Source organism: Lepisosteus platostomus, chromosome 19, assembly GCF_059453375.1.
Source record: "Lepisosteus platostomus isolate fLepPlt1 chromosome 19, fLepPlt1.hap1, whole genome shotgun sequence".
Taxonomy (NCBI): domain Eukaryota; kingdom Metazoa; phylum Chordata; class Actinopteri; order Semionotiformes; family Lepisosteidae; genus Lepisosteus; species Lepisosteus platostomus.
In genome coordinates this window covers 7,693,334-7,716,714 of record NC_142629.1, presented here as the reverse complement: position 1 = coordinate 7,716,714, position 23,381 = coordinate 7,693,334, and the positions used below count along the sequence as shown (strand labels likewise).

General features: G+C 38.1%; 2 protein-coding genes across 2 annotated transcripts; both read right to left on the bottom strand.

Moving 5' to 3' along the window:
- Window positions 1-372: 372 nt before the first annotated feature.
- Window positions 373-12,753, bottom strand: arpc1b (actin related protein 2/3 complex, subunit 1B). The gene is made up of 10 exons (XM_088612791.1): window positions 12,590-12,753; window positions 11,479-11,553; window positions 8,865-8,969; window positions 7,880-8,102; window positions 5,626-5,733; window positions 4,951-5,157; window positions 3,095-3,170; window positions 2,260-2,456; window positions 956-1,046; window positions 373-728 (listed from the first exon to the last, which is right to left on the bottom strand). Exons 2-10 carry the CDS (start codon window positions 11,540-11,542, stop codon window positions 690-692), a joined length of 1,110 nt encoding a protein of 369 aa, XP_088468917.1. The 5' UTR covers window positions 11,543-11,553; window positions 12,590-12,753; the 3' UTR covers window positions 373-689.
- A 1,760-nt stretch (window positions 12,754-14,513) lies between these two features.
- Window positions 14,514-21,147, bottom strand: arpc1a (actin related protein 2/3 complex, subunit 1A). The gene is made up of 10 exons (XM_088612587.1): window positions 20,945-21,147; window positions 19,416-19,516; window positions 19,167-19,271; window positions 18,512-18,740; window positions 17,818-17,925; window positions 17,369-17,581; window positions 16,460-16,535; window positions 15,847-16,040; window positions 15,330-15,420; window positions 14,514-14,894 (listed from the first exon to the last, which is right to left on the bottom strand). Exons 2-10 carry the CDS (start codon window positions 19,477-19,479, stop codon window positions 14,856-14,858), a joined length of 1,119 nt encoding a protein of 372 aa, XP_088468713.1. The 5' UTR covers window positions 19,480-19,516; window positions 20,945-21,147; the 3' UTR covers window positions 14,514-14,855.
- Between the last annotated feature and the right edge of the window lie 2,234 nt (window positions 21,148-23,381).

Sequence of the window (23,381 nt, the reverse complement as noted above, 5' to 3'; positions counted from 1 at the left end):
TGCAACAAGAACGAACAGGCTTGTTATAGAGATCTTCGTCTTTCACCAGCTGGTGGGAGTTGTTTATAAGTACAGTAGATGTTTTTAACAGTCGTGAGATTCGTTTTTGCTTTCTCAATATTATTTTTTTTCTATAAAAAGGCTAATAACTAATATAATATCCTTTAGAATGTCATTTTTAAGCCTGAGGCTTCATGGTTCAGGAGATTATAAAAAATGTAGATAACCTAATGCTCTTGAACAGATCTGAGTGATGTAAAGGCTGGGGTAAGGTTTACAGAAAGTGAATGCACCTTAATGTTAAATAATGTTGTCTGTACACTTAAAAATTCTGTATTTGTGATGTTTTTCAGCAAAGACACCAGAATAACATGGAAGTCAAAAGATGTTTATTATGTCAAAGCATTTTATGACCAGCATATTTTCAATAACAAATAATGGCACTGTCTTAATTGAAAACAGCTTTGTATTTGTGTAATATCTATACTAAAAAACAATGCAGCACATTTGTTCAATGTTAAAGGGCTTGCCCCCTGCAATATAAAAAACACTGGTTGCAAAATGTCTTGTATGCAATAATTAAGATATGTGTATAGATAAACAATGGTAGGCAGCAAGTGCATCAGGCTTGAGTTTGAGATTTCATTTTGCTTTTTTTTTTCTTGAAATTGCATGATTACACCTGAGACTCAAACAATCTTCAGATCTTTCATCGCAGATTCCAGAGTCTGAAATAAGAAAGGTCATTTTACCCTCAGTTCATTGATTACCCCTTGCTTTCTGCTCCAAGGAGCAGGTCCATGACAAGTTAAAACAACTGTACAATAGCTGTATAAACTGTATTGTTCAATATAAAAATAAGCACAACAAATATGTTTTTTTTCTTTTTTTTTTTAGTACGGTTTGCATTTAAAATGCCAGAGTTGAGAATATAATCAACATAATCTTTTCTTACCTTAACATCCCAAACTGTCATCCCTCCATCCATGCCTGTGGTACAAAACTTTGTACATTTGGACTTGCCTCCCTCCATAATAGAGATTTGGCTGTAAAACACAGATGGACAAGGTTAGATGCAGAAAAGATGCATAAAGAAAAGATATAACTATACAAAAACATTTGGTATAAATTACCACTATTGTGGGATACTGTGACCTAGAATGTAATGGTAGAAAATCTACAATCATGAGTGAAAACATTTACCTGGTGTAATATTTGCACTTAACCAGTTTAGTAGGAAAAATTACAGGTATCCAGTATCACACAGGAGCTGTTTTTTATTTTGTGTGTCACTAAATGAGATATTGAAATAATTTAAGACACTAGGAATTATTTTAAAAAGGTTCAATGAAAACTTAGTGAGAGAGAAATTAACCTTTACAAATATACATTTCCTGTCATTAATATGATTATTGCTGCACCATTAGTTTTTTTTTCCCCTGTATTTAATAAAGAAACTCAAACCATGTTTACACACGGGCTTACTACAGTTTAGCAGGATCTCTCCAATCTACTGACAAACAAATGTAAATTTATCATATTTAACTATAAATGCAAAATCTATTCTTGTATATGAAACAGAAGAAAATATTTCATTATTTAGTTGCAGTCTAGTACAGAAGCTTATTAACACCGTGGAGAAAAATATTTATTGCATTGAAATGTGACACTAATGAGCATCCATATACAATATTAGGTCATATTGTTCACTAATTATGTTTTAACACAATGTATCTCTTTTGAACAAAACGTTTCTCATTTAAACTTTTTTTTTGCCCAGTGGCATAAATAAGCTTCTGTAGTCCAAAAATGACTAAAATGTACAGTGAGTAAAACGAGAGTTAATATTTCCACTACGAAAGTAGTAAATTCAACAGTGCAACCAGCCTGTCCTTAAATGTTTTCGAAATGCCAGTTAAGGTGACTTCTTTCTACCCAAGTGCCGTATTGTTTGAGAAATGAATAGGGAATGTTGTGCTTTGAGTGAGTGCTAAATGAAAATTGACCATTGCTAATTTTAATACACTGAGACAAATAGTGAAGATAAGCAGTAATATCATTGGAGCAAACCAGATGAACCTAAATGCCCTCAACAAACAGAGGGTTCATAATGGCTAAGAGCATTAAGGAGTGTGTGGCACACCCCCACCTCTGGAAATCTATACTATACCACATTGCCCCCTGGGGGATAATAAAGCTTAAATCGCAATGGCAATGAACATTGTCACGTTGGAGGCCGATGGGGGAGAAGGGGCTTGCCTGATGCTGTTCTTGTGCAGGGTTTCCAGGATGGCTTCTTTGGTCTCAGTGGTGGCTTTCTTGTCCAGGTTCTGAAAGCGCTCCCTTGCTGTCATCCCACGCTGCGCGTTCTGCTTTGGCACATCCAGCTTACCCCCGAAGGTAATGGTCCCTTTTTCCTCATTGTACACAAAGAGCCCTGGGTAGCAGTCATGTCCCTGAAACAAGTAACCCCCCACACCACAAGCACATCACCGTCTCCTTCAACACTGCTTCAGTGACCGTGTGACTAAGATAAAATCATATCAGTCATACCGTAAAGGAGCAAGTAAAGGTTTATTCCATGCTGAAAAGAAAAGAATCACAACTTTTCGGCTGTGGAGCCTTCTTCAGGTGTGGGAGAGAGAGGAAAACTGGCAGTTTGTAAAGTATGGAAGAACAAAAGCCAGGACTGGAGAGGAGGCGGGAGCAGGAGAGAAGCAGAGTGGACACTCAGGTGGTGCGAAGTCAAGAGAGGTGAAGAGAGGTGTGAAGTCAAAACCTGCAAATGAATACAGAGGAATAGAAAGCAATGAATCTGTCGTTGAGAGAAGGGGGAAAGTGCGATCCCAGTTTCAGGATAATTGTGATTTTGGATTTGTCTTTTCCCTCTTTGAGAATGCAGAGATCAGTATGATCATGGCTGTTAGAGGTGAAATGAAAAACTATGGACTTGGAGAGATCTTTGAGCCTCACAGCCCTGACATGTTCCCTGAAGCAGTCTCCCAGTCTCCTTCCTGTTTCACCAATGCAGATAGCTACATATCAATGTGTAGACAGATACAATTATACTGCATCAAGGAAAGGCTGGACTTACAGCTGCCACCAAGCTGTTCTCTGTGATGAAGGTAACAGTCAGGAGAGGGAGGGTCTCGGAGGTCAGGCTGGAAATGCTGAAGAAGAACAAACAAAAGAGTTTAGAAATCTGAAAAGTCTGTCTTTTGGAAATGGAAACCCACATGAGCTTCTTTGTAAGCAAAGGTGCAATGCAGGCTAACACGTTGTGTTGGCTAGTATCATTTGCTCGCCCAAACCCAGGCTCTGCGGGGCTAATTCTGCGTGAACACAAGAGCACTTTGCATATTTCTGAACCTAAACACATATATACAATGATTTAAAGGAACAAGTAATAGATTTATTCCATGCTGTAAAGAGGAGAGAAAACACAACGTTTCGGCTGGGGAGTGTTTTTCAGGTGTTCCTCACACCTGAAGAAGGCTCCACAGCTGAAACGTTGTGTTTTCTCTCTTCTCTTTTCAGCATGGAACAAACCTATTACTTGTTCCTTTGCAGACTACGCATGCTGACGCAGCTACCCACCTGTACAATGATGTACATGAACAATATCTTGCAAAAGTATTTAGACCCTTCTTATGGCATCCAAATTTCTGAAATTTCAAAATGACGTATACACATTTTTTCAAAACCTTTGTATGCTATTTAAAATCTGAATGCTCAAACTGAATAATTCTAAGTGGAAGATATGTCACTGAACACTTCTGGAAAATCTAAAGATTAAAACTAAAGCTATATCACCCTCCAACTCACAACTGGCAACCCACTAAAGCTAAGCAGGTGTGAGCCTGGTCAGTACCTGGATGAGAGACCTCCTGGGAAAAACTAAGGTTGCTGCTGGAAGAGGTGTTAGTGGGGCCAGCAGGGGGCGCTCACCCTGTGGCTCATGTGGGTCCTAATGCCCCAGTGTAGTGACAGGGACACTATACTGTAAACAGGCGCTGTCCTTCGGATGAGACGTAAAACCGAGGTCCTGACTCTCTGTGGTCATTAAAAATCGCAGGGTGTTTCTTGAATAGTGTAGGGGTGTAACCCTGGCATCCTGGCCAAATTTCCCCATCGGCCTTTATCAATTGTGGCCTCCTAACAATCCCTGACTGTGAATTGGCTTCATTACTCTGCTCTCCTCCCCACTGATAGCTGATGTGTGGTGAACGTTCTGGAGCACTATGGCTGCCGTTGCATCATCCAGGTGGGGCTGCACATTGGTGGTGGTGGAGGGGAATCCCCATTACCTGTAAAGCGCTTTGAGTGAAGTGTCCAGAAAAAGCGCTATATAAGTGTAAGCAATTATTATTATTATTACTATTAAAGCAAGTCGATAGCATAAGTACCCTCAAACTCAATATTTGGTTAAAGCGAGTGACCAAGGAACTTCACAAAGGCAGGTATTTGTACTCTAAAATCATGAGAGCCACTATTAACATGGAAAGACAGAGGCCACGCAACTAATCATGTGGTTCGTTAAGGTAATTGTGTGCATGTAAATTAATTAAGGTTTGCCAAAGCAAAGGGTTTGAATACCTATGCAATCTTAATGTTTCCATTTTTCTTATGTTTTAGTTATCCATTTACTTCTTTCGTTTTGTTCTTTGCTTTGAATATGTGGAGTATGTTGTGTATGTAACAAATATTAACAGCTGGTTCACAGGGTCATGTCTGTAAACTTCAAAGCAAAATGTGGAAACTGCAAAGTCTGAATACTTTTGCAAGGCACTGTAGAATACACCAGTTTGTAAGATTTAGAAGAGTAATCTAGATGTCCATGCATGAGCTCTAGCATATTAACTTTGCACCTAGAGAGGCAGAGACTGAGCGTTTCACAGCTTCCCCAGGTCAGGGCTTGCAGAGCTCTGTGCACAACAGGGCTGTACTCACGCAGTGTTTTTGCCAGCATCTGCTACAGCCACACAGCTGTCATGGCTGACCCAGGCCACGCGGCTCCCACTGTTGGAGAAGCAGACACTGTGCACCCAGCCTGACGTGCTGCTGGACTCAAACATCAGCTCTCCGAATGGCATCTTGGAACCCCAGGGAGTTGGAGACGGCTTCTCCTCCACCTCTTTGATGTAGGCCGAGAAGATCCTGAGTTACAGAACAGAAAAATCTATTCTGCATCTACAATGAAGGCTGTACAGTATGTTGCATCATTCAATGGTCTTTTCCTGAAGAAGGCACTTGATCAGTTCATTATACAGTGAAATCTGGATGGGTATTTGCCTAGAAATTCTGATTCACAGTGAATTTCAGTTAGAAATCGAATACTGATCTGTTGAGTACCTGTGAACGAACTAACAAGCACAAGATCAGGGAAACTATTAGAAATTCTCAAGGGAAGCTCTTGGAGGTCCCTGTAATTTCTAACAGCACCAAACATTGTATTGTTGGTCCAGAGACTATGTAATTTTTAAAGCCACAAACATTGACTTGCCTGATCTGAACAAAGATTAATTGATTAAGAAAGCGTGAAAGTATTTTCGGTTTGAATTACTGAGTATAGAATGCAAGTGGACTTTGCCAGAATGCAGTTGTCCAACACTACCTACACCGTACCTGCACTTGAAGTCACAGGAGCCAGCTGCCAGAAGCACATTGTTAGGATGCCAGTCCAGGCTCAGGACAGTGGAGCGAATGGGCTTCTTAATGTGTTTGCAGACCCACCTTTAGAATATAAATATATATATTTATATATCAGAATTCATCATGTGTATTTTACATACCAAGTCACAGATGCACCAGACACTTATATAGTCATATAGTTTAACAGTTAATAGTTTAAAAGCAACTCTTTATAGTTTTCCAAATTGCATACTATGCACATGATACTAGCCTGCTAAACGCAGCAGGAAATGGAAGTCTGAATGAACAAGTAGGACTTTAATCTTGGCATTGTCTACCCTAAAAATAAAAATCTCTATAACATCTCTACCAAAAGCTGATAAATTGGCTAATTTTGATGCTTCATTACTCACAAAAATATACAAAATAAGATTCAAGTCACTCCCCATCTGCTCATTTTAGGTCCTATGAACACAAGGAAATGAAATGACAAATTTAACAGAATCTTTATTTCTCATTGTTGGAAATCATTTGTATTTTAATGTGTTCTGAGTTATGGGTGAAATGTAAAGCAGAAGTCTCAAATTTCAACTAATTGCAATGCAATGCATATTTTCTGCAAAAAGGATTTTACACTGATATTATTTTTTAAATGAACCTTTTACCAGGGACTGAATCTCTCTCGTGGGTTTACTGTATCAGACTGTTACAAAGCAGATGGATAATACATGCGGTGTTAATGTGTGTAACTTTAATTTGAAAGGCTTACTGAGTATCTTTGTACCATATGCCGTTTTTTTCTTTTTTTGCTCAGTGCAATTACACCCAAGGTAGAAGAAGTGCATAAATGACTTAAATTACATCTATAATTGTTATTGTGTCTCTATATTCCATCCATTGTAATTCCCATCACAGAAAGGTGACATAAGTGCCATTTGCTAAAAACAAATGAACTAGACTGGCCAGATGGACTCATCTCATTTGCAAACCTTCTTATGCTGTTGGCTAACACTGAGCTTTTCTGGAACCATTACAAACGACTGTTGATTTGGGTTTACAAACATTGATCCCCCCACTATCTGTTCAAGGCAAATGCTACTAGAGGTGCTGGCCTGGTTTTCATTCAGTGACAAAGCTTCTGTTAATTAATGATATAATGCAATATGTTTCCATCAAATACTGTTCCTGGGTTTTGCGCAGATTGAGCACCAGATGGAGTTGGAAGCCTACATAGAAAATGTGATAGACAGATAGGCGAAGAATGAATATTGTAGCTGAGCAGCATATTAATGGTTCTGAAGCCCATTAGTCATGTTAACCCCATATTCTGACAAGCATATTATGGTAGATGCTTCACTAGTATGCCATATACACAACTACTTGCTCCAAATTTACTGTTTAAAAAAAATAAATCTAGAGAAATGGCCCTTTATGGGTCCAGCTGTATAAATTCAGTTAATTACAAATTAAGGAGATATTTCATATTGTAATTGAACTGACACTGACAAAATTTTATAATCTGTTTACAGCCAGTCATCTCCTAACATAGTTCAGGTGGGTTGACACCCGAAGAAGGCTCCACAGCCGAAACGTTTTTTATTTCTTCTCTTTTCAGCATGGAATAAACCTATAATTTCTTCCTTATCTCCTAACATATTTACAGTGACCAATATAAGCATCTGTGACATATAACCAGGTGACTCACCAGGCCTGGGTAATGAAAACACACGATGACATGAGGAATGCAGTGGCATTATCTTCATAAACACATCTCCCAAGCTTCTGAATTAAAAACCCAACAACTTCCATCTCTACAGTCTTCTCAGGGTTCAGCATACAGTATACATTACACAGCACCATTCCCTCCTCCTGGCATTCTCTTCTGGTTTTCATTTCAACTGAGCTCCTAATCAATTCAAGTTATTGAACCCATTGCTTAATTACCTTTGTGTGTATCATTTCTAAAAAATCTAGAAAGTAGAACTCTGTTACTCTGAATTCTTGGTCCCCTATAACTTTCTAAATTTCTTTTACTGCTTAGCAATTAGTAGTGTTACAGGCACAGGTAGAAATTACACTGTGAGACACACTCTGACACTGCACCTGGCACAGTTTTCCAACCTGTTCTACTATTTAGGAACTGAAAGTTTTAAAAATGCATGCAAAAAGTTCAATTTAAAGGGGAACTACAATGCCATTGATGAGTACATGAGTACAGGATGGGGGGAAACGCAGCTGTACAACATACCAGTCGTTTTCCTGCTCAAAGTAGCAGACTGAGATGAGCCGGGAGCCACTGCCCACAGCAAACTTGTTTTCCTTGGGGGACCACTTGACACAGCGGGCGGCTCGGTTGATTCTCAGGATGACCAGAGTGGGCTTCCACACGCCGCCCTTCAGGGTCCAGACATAGGCATTGCGATCAGTCCCACAGGTCACAATGCGATTGCTTTCTGGGGCCCAGTCGATGCCTGTCACAGAACAAACACAACAAAATCTTCCCAGTTGTAAACTGCAGTTTGACCAGTTCCCTGGAGGAAACAGGCCCAGGAGGTCCCCCATCAACCAGATCAGGGACTGTCAAACCAGATTCTATTACTTCACTGAACTAGTTACTTGCTTAATAGGACAAATTAGATTTATTTAATTAATGTTATTATTATTATTATTTTTAAATAATGTCCAAGTACAATAGCATGACTCACCAGATACTTGTATCAACTTATTTTTTTATTTTTCTTTTGACAGCATCTCATCAGGAAGACAAGTTGTTGTTTTATTAATAAATGTTTCTCTAGCAACCTGTCAATGTTTGCTTAACACACGTAGAAAGGCTGTATTGTGTTCATTTTGTAGCTAGCTGTTTTGCAAACCCATATATAGCCTACTGTAATTGCACCTTCTTAGAGCTCTTAAAGAAACATTTCTGAGAAAATTGAACTGCCTCTGCTGTGTCTTCTGGTTCATGCTGCCAGATCTTTTGTACCTTTTCCTTAGAAATACATTGTGTCATATTTATGTTAATTAGATTCATATTGATTTCTGAAATGTCTTAGAAATGTTAATGGTTTCAACTCAATAACACAGACCAATGTCAAGTCATACTAGCGAAGTGAAATACTGTAAGCTAACGTTTCATTTCAGCTGCTGCATAGCTCAGTACTACAAGCTGCTTAGTTTTAAAGACACTGAGACAACAGCTGGAAATACATGCTCACTCGTTGTTTCCTCACCTGTCACTTGGCCATTGTGCTCCTTCAGCTCGTGGATCTTGGTCCATTTGGCTCCATCCTTCTTGTAGATATAGACATCATGGTTGTTGGGACATAATGCAATTTCTGAAAGATAGGTTTATGAAAAGCAAATTAATATTATTATACTGTATGTAGACAACTGAAGAAGGCTCCACAGCCGAAATGTTGTGTCTCTTTTCTTCTCTTTTCAGCATGGAATAAAACTTTACTTGTTCCTTTGCAGCCTACACATGCTGACACAGCTAACTACTAATATTATTATATATACTGTAACTTAATATAAAGTCCAGTGGATATTACAAGCTGCCTCTGTTATAAATGCTCTCTGGACTGCTCTAAGCAGCATCGCTGACTTGTAGGCTGATTCCATCAAATGTCAGTACTCTGATGGGAGACCTCCATGGAAAACTAGGGTGCAGCTACAAGGAGTACTGTGGTGGACGAGTAGGTGACACTCTTCCATTTGGTTCTCAAACCAGTACCCCAGTATGGCAACCAGGATTTCGACTACTTGATCATTAAAAATCCTGTAATGTAAAGTGTTCCCTTTTTGGTGAAACAGTTTCTCACTTCTCTTCCTGATCTGCTGTGTAGTGGGATGGCTGGCATAATGTAATAGTGGCTGCTATGCATCACACAGATTTCACTGTTGGATGAAGTGGGTTCCTCCTAATATGTGAATAACTTTGATGCCTTTTAGGATGAAACATTCTAGATAAATAGATGTGTCAGCTTCAATATTCACAATATTGTTCAACTTCTCCAAATAATAAAAATTACATATCAGTTGTGAAGGGTGTGAAAAAATTAAAATCCACAGAATACGGTGCACATAGATGGATACTGTTCTTTTTCACCAAAAGCTTTCTTAATAGATGCTGGCAAATGACAATGACCTTGGTTCTCATGCTGTGTGCACAAAAAATTTACAGCAAACTGATTGTTCCCTAGTTTGTCAAGGACAGAAAAATATCAGCCATGTCCTCTACAGGTAGATTTGCGAATGTGGTGTAAAAAAATAGCTCAAGCTGAAATAATTTGCATAGGATGTTCTCACAATATCAATATAGGCCTCTCTGCCTGTGTCAAACCACTTCCTAAAACACAAATACATTTGTGCTGATGAATGGCCTTCATAAAAACATTAATATTTAACTTGAATTCAAGTCCCAACACCCCCTCTTTTTATAGGAGAGGATTGTTTCCACTACTAAAACAAACAGCCAGCAATTCACGGTAGAGTTGGGTTATTTCTCTCTTCTGCTGTGGTCTGCTTTAGGCACATCCAATCATCAACAACGAACCATTCATGGTAAAACAGGAAGTCTGGGTGGAATTAGTCACTGCTGTTTCTCTCATCAGACGGAGAGAAAATATGAGACGGGTGTATAACTACAAACACACCATACTGTTCAACTGCATTTACACACATACATACAATAACCACAAATGACTATACATGGCTTTTTCCTGTAAATTATCTTTGAACAAAGTATTTTTCTAGATTGTGTCTGAACACATGAGTGTGGTCTTTTTCTTTCTACTTTTTTTGTGATCAACATCCTTCAGCTCTAACTGTGGCAGTTTCCTAAAAGTGGTATTTATCCCAAATAGAACTCTTGAAGTCTCAGCGTCAGTCTCGAATACATTTTCTGGAATCTTTGGCTACTCGGCCAGTTTGCATTTAGGAAGCTCCTTCGCAAAATGGAACTTTGGAATGGAATTTTATTTTAAATAATCCCCCTGTCTGTCCAGCCCGGGTTAAGTTAATCTAGATGTTGTTTGTGGTGCAGAAGTAAGGCTTTGCAGTTTACAGACTAACTGGGTGGATCCCGTCTTGAAAAACAACCGCTGGGAGAAGCAAAGGCAGCTGTTAAATACCACATGTCTTGCCAGATATCAGCATATACATTCATAAGAAGAAATCTATTCAACATGGTCCTGTAAGTGAGTATCAAAGAGGCAGATGCATGCACGCAAATTGTGAACAAATACCACTCCCAAGCAAACCCATTAAAACGGGATAGGGCTTCTGTTTAAAGCATTTTTAGCCGCTATAGTATATATTTTCCACCCTTGTAATTACAAGTTTGGAAACTATGTGAAAGAGTAGCTTCAATAATAGTAGCTTCAGTTGTAGTTCTTCTGGTGCTGTGCAGCAAAATTGGTTCAAATATTCTTTTAGGTTTTTTCCACTTAAATTCAATGTTTTTGTTTCATTTCCCTTTATCCTTTTTAGATTAAAACTTTTAGGAAATATTTATTTCTGCAAAACCTCTATACACATCATATGTATTCCGAATCTACAGGAGAGAGCATGTTCTGAGAAAGTAAAATTAGTATCATAAGGAAATCTAGGGAAATTCAGTAAATGCTGACTGCCAGTTTCTACTTGCTCTTCCAAAGGAAATACCTCCAACAACCTGGCTATTGGCCAGTGGCTATATTTAACTTCAGAACCATATATCTGGAGAACTTGATATGAGGTGTAGTAAGTGAGCTGATTTGGGGACGTTGTGAATAAATTCTGCTGTGAATACAAATTCTGTTAATCTTTTGCACCAACCCAAAACAAATGCAAATGTATACTCACGAGTCCTGTCTTTATTCCAGGCATGGCAGCTGATGGGTTCCAGGAGAAAACTGTGGTAAGACATGGCTTATGACACTGAAAAATAAATATGTCGTATGAGGTTAACTGCTCTCTGTATTCAAACGCCATAACCCATATGTTATATTAGCGATAAATTAATTCGAACATTTGATTTTTCTACAGTGATGTTGTGTAATAACTATGCAGTATTGCTAATCTAGTATAATTTGAAATATTGGCGTTGGCAAAAAGAAGACTGTTCAATGGCTATGCACAGGTTAAAAGTTGTTTAAAAATAGCAGAAATGCATATCCACATATGAAAAAAATGCAGTTGCAGTGTGCACACTAAAACTGTGTCTTTGTCAGAGCACTTCCGCACCCAACCGCAAAAGGAGAAGTTGTAAATGCAGAAGCTGCATCTCAATAATTTGTTTGACATAGTGAGCTTTATGCATGAAGGTAACAGGCTGAAAACTCCATGAATGCCCTAATTACAAGGCAGCTCTGTTCAGATCTACTTTCTGTGGTCTCTAGGGTAATTAAATGCAGGCCAGCCTGGAACGTGACCTGCTAGCGGGAAATGTTTGATGTCTTCAAAACATCCCCACATTACAAGTCCAAAAATAACAAGTTATTTATGGAAAATATATCAAATTATGTTCTTACTATGCATGAATTCTGTGTACCAGGCTTGTGTGAATATTAGCTGTTGCAAGCTCCACTCTTCGGACAGCAGTGGTCTCAATTCTCTGTCTTATAACTACCATCCACTAGCCCAGTTCCCGTGCTGGAACAGGATAAAACTTTGAATGGATTAAAAAAAAACATCTTTCAATTTTGAAAGACTCCCAAAGTTGAAACCATTTTACTTTCGAACATTTTTTTGTATTGACAGCAAAGAAAAGAACCCTGTGTTTTTTAATAGGGCTTTAACTGTCATTTTACATCACTAACAACTATACCTAAACCTGTAAAAGTCATAAAAGTGGAAAAAGTTCAAATAACACTTTAACTGACATTAGCAGTTCTGAGGTGCATGAAATACTAGACTTTTGCTATTTTTGCAACAGATTAAAAATTCAGAAGAAAGTAGTGGTATGTCTACTTACCGGTACCTCTTGAACTAAAAAGTTGAAGGAGATGAAAATTGGTCAAAATGTAAAACAAGCAGCCTCAGTTCATGGACTCTGAGCAGTCAACACGAACGCTGGCTCTGAATGAGCTGAAGAAAACTTATTTCTCTGAAAACTATTACACTTCCCTTTTCCTGCTTCAAAAGTGTAACCACTTCCTTGTGTGGGCGGCTTTCAGCTAGCGAGCAGGACCCAAGCTTTAACGGCACATACCGGCTTGTCAGCAGATATGTAACCCCTGCCCTTCTTCTCCATTATTCACCAAGACCCTTTCATCTCAAAATTGTCTGGTCTAACTTGGCTTCCAGGACTAAAACCGTGATGCTAAAATTCATCTGAAAGTCATTAGGAAAATGTGGGTGGGGCTTTACAATAAGAAATGTGCAGAAGTACACCCTACATATGGAAACTAAAGCAATTTAAAAGTTGTAAGCACAATTTTGTGAAAATAACAGAAAAGTCCAATTTCTCTGCCCTTTCCCTCACCAAGTAGAGGTTAACAACTGGACTATGGCAAAATAAATATGCATTTTCATTACTGTATGAATTTTTTACAGTTTTGAGGACAAGTAATTAGAAATACATACAGAAACACAAACAATGTGCTAGCTGTATCCATCTAAACTATCTCCTACACAGTGTGGATGTGACTCACTATAAATATACAGTAACCATTTAAATCTTAGTACTACAATTAATAAACTATAATATGCTGAAGTGTAACACTAACATTAATAGAAATATGTACTTTAAATATCCACTCGAGATACATTCATGTGGTTTTAGCTCATTTTTTGTTCAAGAGTATTTGCATATGCACATGCAATATATTAACTGCACATGCAGTTCAGGTTTCACAGGTTTGTAAAAGCATGTCCTGTCTCATTTTCACTAGTTCACTATCCAGTCTGTCTTTGTGACATAAGCTGTTTGCATTCAGTTGGTGTTCAGAGTAAAGGGAAGATGTCTTGAATGGACAGATGGATCACTGTTAGAACATGAACCCTGAAAGCTGACGTGCACGACATGACTATCCAGAGAGGGAGCAAACTGAAATTTGATCCAGATCCTATATGGATAGGTAATGCCTTTTGTGTTTTTATCACATGGAAAATATCACATCACTTTCAATAACCACTTATCCATTTCATGGTCAAGGTGACCCAGAACCAAATGGAGAAATTAAAATTAAAATTGCTGTTTTTGAACATTTCAGGCACAAAATACATACTCGCATTAAAAAATTAAATGAAAGCTTTGTGCAGAAAAATGAAACAATTTTAATTACATCTAAAGAAAAAAATTAAATCTTCAAATCTTAATTTGAAGTTACCGACTTGATTTTTTTTTTTTTTGCATTATACACCCTCAACAATAAACTGAAAAGGTTTCATTAAAAAACAACAATTCTTAAACTCAATGCAGATACAGTACTTGCATAATTCTTTACAATGTGATGATCAACGATTTTCAAATGCTGCCCCCATGTTTACCAACTCAAATTTATGTCCAACCATAATGCCATACACTATTCTACTGCATTCACCATAATAAGAGCTGCACTCTCTAGAGGTGGTGATACTACAAAACATTTCAAGTACACAAGCAGCACAAATTCTTCAGCATAACATAGAATAGAAGAGTTACAAAATATTCTCGGCCACCCTGGCCCATTTGGCAACCTTGTAGCTAATTGATTCAAGATTTTGAAGAAGCTAAACCTACATGGTAGATTGTTGCATACTCCTACAACCCTTTGTGTAAAAAGTGGTTTCTGTTCTCAGTATTAAAGGTTTTCTCAGTTTCCACTTCTGACTTCTGCTAATCTTCCCTGCTAATTTTTAGTAATATAAGAAATAAAGGATTAATGTAAACATCAAATAAAAACACTTATTCAGGGTGAGTAGTGTATGTTTTTTATTACAAGTAGAACTCTTACATGAAATCCCCCTTTAATGTTCCAAAATGTGTCCAGAGGAGCTTATTTCAAATGACTTACTATCAAACTGCTGGGTAGCAGCTTTGGTATCAAGAATCAAGAAAATCACAGCTAAAGTAATAACCAAAGATTCCAAACCCATTTCCTCTTTATTTCTTTTTTTAAATAAACAATGATGTCAGTTTTTCCTGTCTTTCAGTGCTTTTTGATGAATCTTTTGAAAGGGTTGTCAGAAGACACCTTGTTAGTCATCAAACTGCATGGCTTGCGAGTTGCTTCATGCCAGTTAACTTGCACTTTCCCTTACATGATCCGCAGGCCTTGGATAGAAGACTCTAGTGTCTGTGGGAGAGGGAGAGTGGAATTGCACGGTTAAAACGTGAATGCTTATTGCTAGATAGCTAGATAAAACCTTCATACTGCAGTCTCAGCACACCCAGGGCTAGGATGTACCACACTCACAGTCTAGTGAAAAAGACAAGTCTTTTACAGAGAACTGTACAATAAATACAAATACAATACCACCTTATGAGTTTTCATATGGTCGTGCTTAAATAACAATCAATAGATAAAATACATGCATTAAGTAAAATTCTTAAAATTACAGATCACAATTAAGCTAAAAATAATGCATACCTCATCAGTTACTGCTTAGCTGTCAATGGTTAGAAAGACTACAAATGAGAGTAGTAGTAGTTGTACTGATATTTTAACTTCAGTTTTTATTTAAATACTTAACTACTGTGCCAAGATTTTTAGACAATCTAATGCGAGTACCTTAAAGTCCCATATGGTCATTGCTCCATCAATTCCTGTAGTGCAGAATTTACGACAATCTCTTTTGTCTCCTTCATATATAGACACTTGGCTGTAAAAAAGACACCCTGCTTATTTTTGTGGACTTGATTCTTGGTTAATATTATTCTACCTCATCCCAGTTCAACCTATGCAATTATGACATACTGTTGTACAGTTGTAAACAACTTCTAGCCCTATCATTGTGAGAGTACATCTTAAAAAAAGCAATCCTATAGTCTTATTGTTGTGAATCGGGGTACCTTAACTGTTTTCCTATACAATGTAAATACACTAATATATTACTAATATTTAGTTTCGTGTTTATGGTTTACCTTAACTTACACGATATATAACCATCACACTATGCAACAGCTATGTTAAAAAGTTTTTGGATGCATATGTGCACAGCACATCTTCTGCAATGAACAAGTTCTTCATTTGGACTATTGTGCAGACACACTAGGCAAAACTAGCAGGTCTACAATGACTCCCTTACGTGATGCTGTTTTGGTGCAGCGTCTCCAGAGTAGCGTTGCGGTCCTCGGTTGTGGCTCTCTTGTCCATGTTGCGGAAGCGTTCCATGGCAGAGATGTTGCGCTGGATGCTTTGCTTTGGAATGTCCAACTTGGAGATGAAGGTCAGAGACCCACGGTCATCACAGTTAAACAGCATTGGGCAGCAATCATGACCCTAGCACAAAGAATGCACATTTTGTTATACGGGGAAACGGCAGCATCATGTTTGGATTTTGTTTGTAGAACCATAATTAAATTGAAATATGTTCAGGGGAAATGCCCTTTAAATTTTAACACTACTTTGGATCACGTGGAGGTCTGTAAGTTGTCCTGATATTCTATCATTTGAATAAGGAAAAACTATGTGTTCCTTTCATAGATCTGAAGAATAGTCAAAAAGCCACTGGTCATGATCAAAGCATGGATCCCTTATTTCTCCCCATTTGTCAGCAAATCCTTTTTTAAACTCAATGAAAGAAATGCAAAAGGCTGCATATTAACTAAATGTTTCAACCTAGATCTAATTCAATACAAATGAAGCAATATCATTGATACTTTGGAACATAAATGTTGCTGTACTATTGTATTTCTTACCGCTGCAACAACACTGTTCTCCGATACAAATATCACACTCAGAAGAGGAAGGAATTCTGTCTTGAGCTGGGCACACCTAGAATTATAAAAGCATTAAATTAATCCATTATTCGATCAGATTCAAGCTTCAGACAAAATGCACCAGTGCACTGTACTTGGCTAACAATTATAGAAAAAAGATACTCTGCATAGTTTTAAACAAGCTTTGTAGGAACTCAGTGGAAATGAGAGTGACCCAAAGTCCAACCTAATTACTAAAACAAAGTGAGTTATAAACAAACCTATTAACAGAGGTTTTTTCTAAAGTAATAATTGTCAATTATTTCTGTTACACTTAGCTATTCCAAATCGGGCACATATGTATTTTCTCATGTTTCAGATCACGGATATAACTCATGTGAGTACACAAAGAGAATGAGGAAGTGCAGGCAGAGTGCTCAAACCCGCCCACTGTTCTGCATGTGTTTTAACAAGGGAGACTCAGTGCTGATTGGAGGAGAGGCATGTCCCTAACTGACAGTATCACAAACCTCAAAGAGGGCTAAGAGAGCCCCGACTGACAAATTAGATGAATTGGAAATGGCCATTTGGGGTATCATGGTCACAGTTGGCTAATGACATGACTCAGGCTAGCACCAATGACCACAAAGCTGAGTCTGTGCTCAGTGAGCACGTTTTTTAGTTGAGCCACTCAGGAGACTCCACACTTAACTTGATTTTCAACCAGTTTGCTTCACCTGCTTCACGACCCTTCAGAATGAGAAAGAGAAAGTTGCATATGATCTGAAGAAGAGTCATTTTGGTATTTCAAACACGTACTGCAGGCTGCACCCAAAACAGATCTACTTCCTGGATACAATGATCTACTTTCTTTCCATGCACATCTAAATAACTTAAAATTCTACTTACATCATGCTTTTGGAAGCGTCTACAACGGACACCGTGCTGTCGTGACTGACCCAGGCTAGGCGGTTCCCGCTGGCAGAGAAGCAGACACTGTGAACCCATCCTCCACTCCCAACACCCCCAAACTCTGCCATCACCTGTCCAAAAGGCATCTTGGAACCCCAGGGAGTGGGTGCTGGTTTCTCTTCTACTTCCTTGATGTATGCAGAGAATACTCTTAAAGAAGGGAAAAAAGGTACATGATTTTGTATGCATGCCAATTATAAAATATAAAGGTAACAATGCTTTTCAGCTAAATACTGAATAAGATGTCATGCATACCCCAATTACTCACTTAGCTTCACTTATCTTAAAGCTTCCACTTTGCAAATTAACACTGCTTTTCACCACATAATTAGATTGCAGCTGACTGTTCCATATATGGTCAAACCAATGTCATCAAATGTGCTCACCTGCATTTGAAATCACAGGATCCAGCAGCTAAGAGGACATTGTTAGGATGCCAATCTAAGCTCAGGACTGTAGAGCGAATGGGCTTCTTGATGTGTTTACTAACCCACCTAAAAAAAGATAATAGATATACCTTTAAGAAGAATGATTTATTCTCTGCACTTTAAGATTAAATTTGTTCATGTTATGTAAAGAACATAGGTAGATTTACTCTTGAATTTCATTAAATAAACATGTATATTACCTTTACTTAATTATTTTAATTTATTTTATGCCCAATTTAATTAGTGCACTGAAGTTCAGATTTGCTTCTGCTCTCTACACTACAGAAAATGCTAGTTAAAAAATTAAGGGAAGAGAAAATCTATATTGTACAACCAAATGCTAAAGCTACTGCTAAGAGTAAACTGGCAGATTAGGACCAACACTCAGATCTGATTGTGATTTCTTCGGAGCAACAGTCTATCGACATCCTGGAAACTTTTTTTTTTACAGTAATCTGGTAGTTTCTAAGAGGCAACCCGACCGTGATCTACAGATTCAGAGGGTAACTTTCATTACCACACAGATACAGCATGACAGCACATAGCCTCTGAATTTATGGATCAATCAGCAAAATTGTGAAAGTCCAAAATAAAGAACTGGGCAGCATCTAATCAGGGAAAGCTGACATTCATCCACTCCAGTGAGGTTTACCAATCGTTTTCAGACTCAAAGTAGCACACGGAGATGAGCCGAGCTCCACTGCCCACGGCAAACTTGTTCTCCAGCGGTGACCACTTCACAAACGTGGCTGCTCGGTTAATCCTCAGAATCACCAGTGTCGGTTTCCACACTCCGTCCCCATCCTTCTGACTCCAGACATAGGCATTGCGGTCCGCACCACACGTAACAATACGATCGCTCTTAGGGGCCCAGTCAATTCCTGCACAGAGAGAAGAGCATAAAAATTTAATTTGTACAGCTGCATTCAGTTTAATTTTCCAGTGTCTGATATGTAATAAGTTCTAATTCTTTCCTCTTAAAAAGAAAAGAAAAATCTCTCATGGGTGATTGATGTAAAAACCAAACTTCCTGTTTAACTACCAAATATTCTCACCTTTTCTCCAAATTAAAAGACTTTTAATGCAAGATGGCATTTCCTAACCTCTGTGGAGATCAAGGCTCTAGTCATGAAATGCTTTACTTAAATCCTGTGCAAATAAGAACCACTAAGCACCAATGGTGATTTACCAGATATATTTTAGTAATTCAGAAAGCAGTGAAAACATAATAGACTGGCTGGAAGTCCACCCTCATTACTACAACTAAGAGGCTGTTGTGACAGAAAAGTCAAGCACTTAAAATATACCTGTAATGTGCCCATTGTGCTCCTTCAATTCATGAGTTTTTGCCCACTGGTTTCCATTCTTCTTGTAAATGTGAACTTCGTGATTGTTGGGGCTTATAGCAATTTCTGAAACAGAAATATAGAAAAAGAAAACACAGATTACCCATATTCAACACTGTACAACATGAAAATAAGGTAGGTAGGAAAATGGGCTCCTAACAATACAAGTTATCAGGAATATTCTTCATACGCCCTATAGGGTTCACTCACGAGTCCTGTCCTTGTTCCAGGCATGGCAGGTGATGGGTTCCAAAAGAAACTGGTGCAGCGACATTATGATCCAAGAGATTCCTCAGGCAGCTGACCAAATTCTGCAGGAAATAAAAAACAAAACATCCATTGTAAAACTGGAGTAATCAATCGTGATGACACCTTCAAACACAGCAATCCTATAAGCAAAGTTGTGGGCAGTTTTACCAACCGAAAAGAGAGGTACTTGCTTGCACAATGATCAGACCAAATGATACAGGCGCACACACAAATCGTTTCTTTTATCGCAGCCGTCTTACCTCCTTTGCTAATTTAATCATCCCTTTGATACTATTTTAAAATGGTTCAGTTTATTAAAACTTAAAAAACTACTTAAAAAACAGATCAATGCATTGTAGGACGTTATTTTGTCTCATTTTTAACTATCAGAATTACCAGTGGACAGTAATTGCTCGTTCTTCCACCTGTTTAACTCGTTTGTCATTACTCAGGGTACCTGATTTAACCACCTAGTGCGTTGTTATATCTTTGTGCTTTTGCTGTTTTCACATAAGAGATATGCGGTCAAATATCGCATTAGGAAACTCCTGTCTGTAAATCTCAATGCAGCGATAATATCCACGACTGCACGAAACAAACAATAAGGACAGAAAACACGTACAGTATGTAGCTTTAAGGAAAATCCCACCTATAATTATTTTATCGTTGAATTTACACACCATTTGCTACATTTTCCTAATGTATTTAGTTTATTATACATATTACTGTAGACAAGGAAAAAGAAACCAAAGCTTTCAAAAGCATTAAAAAAAGAAACTTAAAGATCACTGGACGTGTAGCAATAGGTACCTTCATAAGAACCCGGAAGAGAATAAACCGCCGGTATCTGGAATTTTACACGGATTCGTGGGTGTGACGTTTTTCATCACTGCTGCAGTCACTTATGTATTTCCAAAAAGTAAAACGCCTTAAAATAATTATAATAAAATGAATATTGTTTAGACTTAATAAATTCTATATTGCTTCAGTGCAATGTCTGTGTATTTTTCAAACACAGGCAGCGGTTGTAAGGTTTAAATTTCATATACAACGCGTTTACAAGCCTTAAAAATCATAATTTGCATTTACGGAGACATAATATTTTAAAAAACGAAACAATGTTTTAATTATTATTTTTTATTAATAAACTAAAATATTTCATTCAAAGAGCTGTCATACTAGGTGTAATTAACCGGATCGTTAAGGAAGACTTCAGTAATTTAGAAAATAAGATTAGGTATTTAGAATGAAAAACTACCTTTGAAAATTAACCATAGAGAACACGGACTTAACCATCACAGATATATACAAGATACATAAAATCCAAGTCATTAATCAAACAAGGCCTCTTCTTTCACCCTTCTAATTTCCAAACACCGGCTTTTCCCAAGAGCGGAAGCCTGCTCCCTGGTGATTGTAAGCAGCATAGCACAGGTCGAGCAAGCCGGTCTCCCGGTAGGCCTGTAATCTTGAGTACATGTTCTACCTACGTTTCAGAATCTTGTTTCGATGGTGGTTTTCGGGTAAGCGGCTTCGGTTTCTGTGGTCGGCGCGGACCTGAATTCGTGGACTCTGGGCAGTCGACACGAATTCACTCCGATAAACTCGGAACTGCAAGGCAACCCAGGAAATAACAAGGACCCACTGTTCCCAGATTTAACAGCAAGCTTGCAGCCCAATCACAGCACAAAGAAAACTCAGGAGTAGCCCTATCACTCTCCACATAGCACGGTGACGACAAACGGGAGGAGATACATGTACAATTTTACAAAACGGCAAACACCTACTGAAATTAATTTAAAATACAGAATTAAAAGGATGAACAAGACCAAGATCAAAAATTAAAATGTTTACAATTATTGGCTGTTGTTAATTATAGTCATTATTAATTCTATTTTCTTTCATTCCTTGCAAAAGTTCTCAAACTGCTTTACATAGCATCCACCGCAATGCAACAGCCATAGGTTGTAACACCAGGTCCTATTACACTATGCTGGCTTTAAGCTTTGTAAAGCCAATGCAGTAAGGTTATCTGTGGAAGGTACTGTGCCAGAGTTTCAACCTAAAGTGAAGAATATGGGGGTGATATTTATCCAGGGTTGACCCACATGTGCAGCATATTGTAAAACATTCTTCCACCTCAGAAATATCGCTAAAGCTGGTCAACACTTCCATTTTTACTGGGGTATCTACAGTAAATCCACAGTGAAGAAATTACACTATGTCCAAACTTCAACAGCCAGAATCCTTACCGGGTCTAGCAAAAGTGATCACATTACTCCTATCCTGAAGTCCTCAGACTCACTTCCTATCAGGTATACTTCAAAGTCCTACTGCTCACCTATAAGGTTCTACATGGCTTGGCACCTCAGTAGCTGTCTGAGTTACTATCATCCTACTACCAACCTAACAACCTCCATTCATCTAATTCTGGTCTCATGTCTGTCCCCCAATCTGGTCTTCACTCTGACTCACAAGGCCTTCTACTGCTATGCCCCAGAGCTCTGAAATTAGATCCCTATAGATGTCAGAGAGTCACTTCCCTTGAGCTCTTTCAAATCTAGACTCAATTTTTTTTTTATAAAGGCTTTTATTTAACTGGTTCTGTGTCTGCCCCTTTGCTTTCCTACTGTATTTTAAACCCTCATTGTAACAGTTTAATTCTTGTATCACCTCTCACTGCACTTTGAGAATCCACTTTTAAAGGCACAATATAAAGTTTTATTTTATTACACAGAGGTGGTCATTTATGTCTAGGCCATGACATTACCTCCACTATGCTTCACAGAAGAGGTGGTGTTCATTAGAGCATCTGTAGTTGTATTCTTTCTCCACACCTTCACCTTTACCAGAATGATTGAAAAGTTATTCGATTCCAGTATGTATCCTATTAACAAATCCTGGCTTATCTCTGTTCTTGGTGCTAATGAGAGGTTTACATCTTAAGGTGTAGCCTTTGCAATTCTGATCTCTGATCGGTCTACTATGAGCCATGGATTTTGATACCTTCATCATTGAGCCCTGGAGGTTGTTGGTGACTGACAGGTGTTTAAGAGTTTTCCCCCAATCCAGTCTTAACTGATTGACAATTATACCTGTGGTTACTTTCTTCTTCCATGTATTCCAAAGTATTTATTTTAGTATGTCAAGTTTCTGGGCTATTCTTCTTAATAATCTACTTTCCTTTAATAGAATCTTCTATGGTGTTCATTTTGGCTTTCCCCCACAGACTCCAAACACTAAAGTCAAAGTGAGACAAGTTGATAAGGATGTTCACGGATCTTTTATGAGTTTCTAATTACCAACAACAAACACCTGGCCAACTAGAGACACCTGCCATCTGATTGTTCCCAAGTATTTGCTCCTTCAAACTAAATAGGTTCAACACTACCAATATGTGTAATTGTTTGAAAGTAGAACTGAAGTCACTTTATAAAAAATAAAATACTTAGGAGCTGCAATTATCAATCATAATGAGAAATGCTTATTACATGTTAGAGTGAAAATTTCAGTTTATAATTTGTTGTCTAAATATTTTTGGAGGACACTGTGTTTAAATAATATGAGAGTAAAAGATCACAAGTCAAAATAAACTGGACATCAGCACTGTGAAGTAGAGCAGACAGGTTGCCTGCTCCCCTCAGTAATCTCTTCAGTCCTAGGTGGAACTCTAATGGACTATATACAGTAACTGGACTTAAGATGCAGCACTGTGCCTGGCAGCACAGGTACATAAAATGCGCCTCAGCCAAGCTAGTACAGATAGACTGCCTACCAGGAATATAAAGAAATCGTGAAATTCTCAGAATAAATGGAAAGTTAAGTTAAATAGAAAGAACAATTAGATTTACTGTAGGTGATCTCCCTTCAGGACAAAAATGAAGTAAGTTGTATATAGAATGAAATCTTCTGAATCTTGCCCTTGTA

Bases quoted from the DNA above. Each gene is read 5' to 3' on its own strand.
- arpc1b (XM_088612791.1), bottom strand. From the start codon at position 11,542: ATGTCTTACCACAGTTTTCTCCTGGAACCCATCAGCTGCCATGCCTGG. The intron at 8,103-8,864 runs GTGAGGAAACAA...GTTCTGTGACAG, and splicing joins GCACAATGGCCAAGTGACAG to GCATCGACTGGGCCCCAGAA. The intron at 729-955 runs GTAAGAAAAGAT...TTCTTATTTCAG, and splicing joins TGACAGTTTGGGATGTTAAG to ACTCTGGAATCTGCGATGAA.
- arpc1a (XM_088612587.1), bottom strand. From the start codon at position 19,479: ATGTCGCTGCACCAGTTTCTTTTGGAACCCATCACCTGCCATGCCTGG. The intron at 19,272-19,415 runs GTGAGTGAACCC...TTTCTGTTTCAG, and splicing joins CTGGAACAAGGACAGGACTC to AAATTGCTATAAGCCCCAAC. The intron at 17,926-18,511 runs GTAAACCTCACT...ATCTTTTTTTAG, and splicing joins TTTGAGTCTGAAAACGATTG to GTGGGTTAGTAAACACATCA.